General features: G+C 54.0%; 1 protein-coding gene across 1 annotated transcript; it reads left to right on the forward strand.

Annotated features, from left to right (window-relative positions):
- Positions 1 to 999: 999 nt before the first annotated feature.
- On the forward strand, positions 1,000 to 2,569 carry LOC141468895 (mid1-interacting protein 1A-like). The gene is made up of 2 exons (XM_074154176.1): positions 1,000 to 1,462; positions 2,225 to 2,569. The coding sequence occupies exon 1, from the start codon at positions 1,051 to 1,053 to the stop codon at positions 1,438 to 1,440; it is 390 nt and encodes a 129-aa protein (XP_074010277.1). The 5' UTR covers positions 1,000 to 1,050; the 3' UTR covers positions 1,441 to 1,462; positions 2,225 to 2,569.
- The last annotated feature ends 2,639 nt before the right edge of the window (positions 2,570 to 5,208 follow it).

The raw sequence follows: 5,208 nt of genomic DNA on the forward strand, positions 1-5,208 counted from the left end.
CCAACAGGACATGGTCCTGTCGCTAACCCTGCTTGAGCAGGCATTGGACTAGATCGTCTCCAGAGGTGCCTTCCAGCATCTCCAACGCTGACTCTGGCTCTGTCCCTGCCTGGTGACCCCTCTGCTGTCAGCCCAGGAGCTGGCTGCAGGCTGCTCGTGGCATCCAACCGGAAGGACGCTCTGCCAGGCCTGGATGGAAGTTGGGATGCCAGGAGATCTGCTTCCGGAAGTGTCCAACAGGCTTTGACTCTTGCCATTGCCTCTCCATGGTCTCTCCCTCTCACCTGGGAGCTTTCATGCTTCCTTTTATGCTGACACCTTGGTTTTAAAAGTCCCTTGGTCACTATTTAATCCATCTGATGGTCATCTTCCCCCATAACCAGTTTGGGGCAAACACCCTTCAGACAAGTATCACCTGTTCATTATCACCTTCTTCGTTTAGCAGGGGTTGTTATCAAGGCCACTTGCCGTGGGTGGGCTGTGTGAGCCCCTCACACCAGCTCTGAAGAAGGAGGGCGGCTGGGACAGGGCTCACAGGGGACTCCCTCTCTCTGGATAAAACCATCACTTCGTCTCCTTCCTCCCTCCTCATAACTTCCCAAACCAACGCAGCTTTCCCATGGTGCTGCCTGCAGCCTGCCCACACTGGGGACAGACGCTTGACCCACTCTCCTGGTGCTTCAAAAGCAGTGGGGATGGTGGAGACAGGATGGGATGGGTTGGGACAGACCCCACCACCTCCTTTCCCTGCTGCCCTGCTCGTGGCATGGGAGACGCAGCGTGACCCCTGGCCAGCTCGGGTGAAGGCCATGGGGAGGCCGAGCCAGGACAGATTGCACGGGGACGGGGACATGGTGCAGCCAAGTCCCAGCTGGGCTGGAGCCAAACCCGGCCCCATGGCCATCCAGCCTGGCCCAGGGCTGGCAGGAGAGGACAGCAGAGGAGGGACGTGCCCCAGACACACATAAAAAGCCCTCGGTGGGGACGGGGAGCAGACAGCACCCCAAGAAGAGCCCAGAGCAGCACTGCCAGAGCTCGGAGAGCAGAACCATGGAGCAGTACTTCTCAGCCACCCAGAAGATGGAGCAGGAGGTGATGTTCCCCAGCCTGCTCCGAGGGGTCTTCCCGCAGCAGGAGGGGGCCGCCCCAGACGCAGGCGGCCACACGGACCTCTATGAGCGCTACCAGCTCCTCAAGTCCATCAAGCCCATGGTGGAGAAAGGCCTGGCCTCTGTCAATGACCAGAGCCCGACCAGCACTGACACTGATACAGCCTTAGAGGAGGGTGCAGACAGCAATCTGGAAGAGCGTCTCTCCCATCACGTCAATGGCTTGCAGCAGGTTCTGACAGACCTCACCAAAAACACCAAAGCCCTCACCCGGAGGTACAGCCAGATCCTGGAGCAGATCAACCTGGGTGAAGATCAGTCCAGCTCTTGAGCCTGCACCCCCAGCCTCTGAGGTAAGAGCTTGGGGAGACGCAGTGCCAAGGAGGAGCTGGCTTAGGGGTATCATACTTTGTCCTTTTGCCCCATCAGTTGGGTGGTTTTCCAATGTTTGCATAACACCCTCAAATCCCAGGAGTTATGAGTCTGCATTGCTCAACAGATACATGCTCCTGGATTTGTCTTTCTCAATTTCCCACTGGTGCAAGCTGTGCCACTGAGCAAAGGTCATTTTGTGAGCTCCACTTTGTCCCCAAGACACCTCAGCTCGCAGCACAGGCAATGTCTGTCTGCTGCTGGGCAGACACAAAAGATCCCAGGTTCAAAAGGGTTAGGTGGTTGGAGAACCCTGAGCTCTGGACTCCAGGAGCTGCCAGATACTGCTCCTCTGCCTGTTTCTCTTTTTTTTTTCTCTGATGGAAAAATACAACAGGGTCATTTTAGGGAGCAATTCAGCACTTTCAGGTCTCCAAATGTCTAAATTTGACATTTCACCTGCAAACACCTCAGATACTTCAATCTTCCCCTAGCCTGGAGAGCAAATACATTCTCCGTGCTGCCGAGACTTTCACCCCTGAGACCCCTTGGGGAGACATCCCTGTGTCCCACCAGAGAAAGGGCTCATGGCCAAGGTCCCTGTAGTGAAGCAGAGAGTGTAGAGAGGCGAGAGCAACAAGAGGGAGCATTGACATGGACTTTACAGTGTTAACCCTTGTTTTGGAGTAAACCCAGCCATGAACGAGAACGCCCTGGCCATACCGTGTTCGTTATCCCCACAGGGTGAGCTGTTGTCCGCAGCCCAGCGGCATTTTTCTCTCCTGCGCCAAGTCCCACCGAGGAACATCCTTCGTGAGCAGCGCAGAGCTTGGCCGTCTGCCCGCCGGGCACTGCCTGTACCATCTGCCTTGCCCTGCGGCTGGTCCTGCCGGCAACCTTGCTGCTTCATCCCACCCCTGTCCCAGGGGGATTTCTGCGGGGCAGAAGTGAGTGTTTCATGTTATTGCTTTGTAGAAGGCATCTGTAACTTTGAAGCGATGCTTTTTTTTTTTTTTTTTTTTTTCCTGTGTGTGCCTAAACCCTCCCACTCAGTCTCTTTGATAATGTAAATAAAACACAAAGCGTTGCGCAAGTGTGTCCTGTGTTTCCTACCAGCTGTACTGTCCCCCAGCCCATGAGGATGGGGGGACCTTGGCCACCAAGACCAAACTTCAGTGCGGGGACATGATCTGATTTTCTCCCTCGGGGAGTGGGAACTGGGTTTGCGTTGGGCTGGAAGTTCCCCCAGCCCTCTGTCTCTCACGTCTTGCAAAAGCTTGGTGTAATCCCAAAATCTTGGTGTAACCCTGACATTATTCAGTGCTGGGATCCCAACCTGCTCCTCAGTATCCTTCTTTTCCCTCCCCAACATCCCCTCCTCTCCTGGAGTCCCAACTTCCCAGCTCCCCAACCCAATCACAGAATCACGGAATTGTTGGAGTTGGAAGGGACCTTCTAGAGATCGTCTAGTCCAACTCCCCTGCCAAAGCAGGATTGCCCAGAGCACATTACTCAGGACTGCATCCAGGCGGGTCTTGAAAATCTCCAGAGAAGGGGACTCCACGACCTCCCTTCCCTCAGCCCATGCTCATCCAGCCCTTCAGACCCATCACCATCTTCACCACACGCAGCCCTGGGGACAACCTGCTGCAACCACTGCCAGTCCCAGTGACGCCAAGGAGCAATTCTGCCTCCTCCTCACTTGACTATGGCACCCTCTGGAGCCGCAGGCAGAGGAGCAGGTGGAGATGCTCACCTAGGGTGAGTAGGAAGGCAAGGCTTCGCTCGCCTTCGATCCCTGTGATCTGCGGGGAGAGCAAAGCCCTCGCTGGGTGGGTGGGCAGGGGCTGCAAGCCCTTTGCAGGGGTGTTGGAGCCGTCAGCAGAGTTTGGGTCCCACCTCTAGGTGACTCCTTCCCTCCCAGACACACCACCCTGGGGAAGTCCTACTGAGTTAGGCACTACAGGGAGGTGTCCCCTTCCCTCTTCAGGCCATTTTAAAACAAATTCAGCTGTTGAAACAGCGCTGCTTTGACTGAACAAACACTGGTACTCCATCAGCTTTGCACTTGTGATTAAAGAAACTGGAGATCTCTGAGCATCTGTGTTGAGAGGAGGATTGTGACCATGCCCTGGGCTGCAGGCTCCAGTTGTGTTGCTGCACACCCTCTCTGAATCTGCCGTACCACAAGAGTGAAATAACATCCTTCAGACTGAAATCTAAAATCCACTAAATCAGCTCTAAAAGTCTCAGTCTAAAATGAGCAAATGCTCTGCAGAGGGTCCCCCTGTTTCTCCCCATCACCTGGAGGCAGCTCAACACCTTGGTTGTGAGTCCATGTTCATGTTAACCCCTTTAGTGGGACCCTAATTGCTCAGCAGCACTTTGAAACTCCACAACACCCTAAAGAAACAGATAAAGGAGAAGATAAAGATGGGGAGAAGAGAACACTATTGTATCTAGTTTGGCTTCTTGCTTCAGAAAAGCTTACAACCTAAGGTGAACATGATATAAACATGGGAATGAAGTGGGGAATGAATGAATGGGCATGAGGATCAGGAGAATAATGTAGTATCTCGGGAATGTGAACACTGATGGGCCTGTTGGGTTGTTCTAACCAATGGCAATATGGTGGTGGTGAAGTCTATATCCTGAGGACGACTCCCCCCACTCATCTACTGGGGATGGCGCATGCCCTTGCTTGGCCAGGAGGCATTTTCATACAATCACAGAAACACAGAATGGTTTGGATTTGAAGGGATCTTAAAGATCATCGAGTTCCAACCCCCCTGCCATGGGCAGGGACACCTCCCACTAGACCAGGTTGCTCAAAGCCTGTTCTAACCTGGTCTTGAACACCTCCGGGGATGGGGCATCCACAGCTTCTCTGGCAACCTGTTCCAGTGTCTCACCACCCTCATAGTGAAAAATTTCTTCCTAATATCTAATCTAAGTCTCCCCTCTTCCTGTTTAAGACCATTACCCCTTGTCCTATGGCTCAACTCCCTGATCAAGAGTCCCTCCGCATCTTTCCTGTAGCCCCTTTAGGTACTGGAAGGTCATTATAAGGTCTCCCTGGAGCCTTCTCTTCAGGCTGAACAACCCCCACTCTCTCAGCTTCTCCTCACAGCAGATGGACTTCAGCCCTTGCAGCATCTTTGTGGCCTCCACTGGACCCATTTCAACAGGTCCATCTCCTTCCTGTGTTGAGGACTCCAGAGCTGGAGGCAGTACTCCAGGTGGGGTCTCCCCAGAGTGGAGGAGAGCAGTAGAATCCCCCACCTCATCCTGCTGGCCACACTTCTTTTGATGCAGCCCAGGATGCCAGGGACTTTCTGGGCTGCCAGCACACATTGCTGGCTCACATTGAGCTTCTTGTCCACCATTTTTCTCCCTTGGCTTCTGATGGTGCCCTGGGGCCTGTCCAAAGCCAGCTCAGACCTGGATACAAGCCACCAGCCATGGATTCCCCAAGTCTGTGAAGGTGGGTGGAGCTGATAAACGTCTGGAAGGCAGCGGGTGGAAATGCCGGTGGTGTTTGCACAGCCCATGGCTGTTTGATTTAGGAGTGGCTCCTGGGCTGCAGAGCCACCAGCCCAGCTGCACCCACGCAACTCCTGAGCAGAGCTAAACAAAAATGCTGATGGCTTTGCTTTTCAGCAAAATTTTCACAAACTGTGCAGGCTGGCCACAGGTCACCAGAGCAACCTGGCAATTTGCAGGAGTC

The sequence above is a fragment of the Numenius arquata genome, chromosome 1, assembly GCF_964106895.1.
Source record: "Numenius arquata chromosome 1, bNumArq3.hap1.1, whole genome shotgun sequence".
Lineage (NCBI taxonomy): Eukaryota > Metazoa > Chordata > Aves > Charadriiformes > Scolopacidae > Numenius > Numenius arquata.

Bases quoted from the DNA above. Each gene is read 5' to 3' on its own strand.
- LOC141468895 (XM_074154176.1), top strand. From the start codon at position 1,051: ATGGAGCAGTACTTCTCAGCCACCCAGAAGATGGAGCAGGAGGTGATG.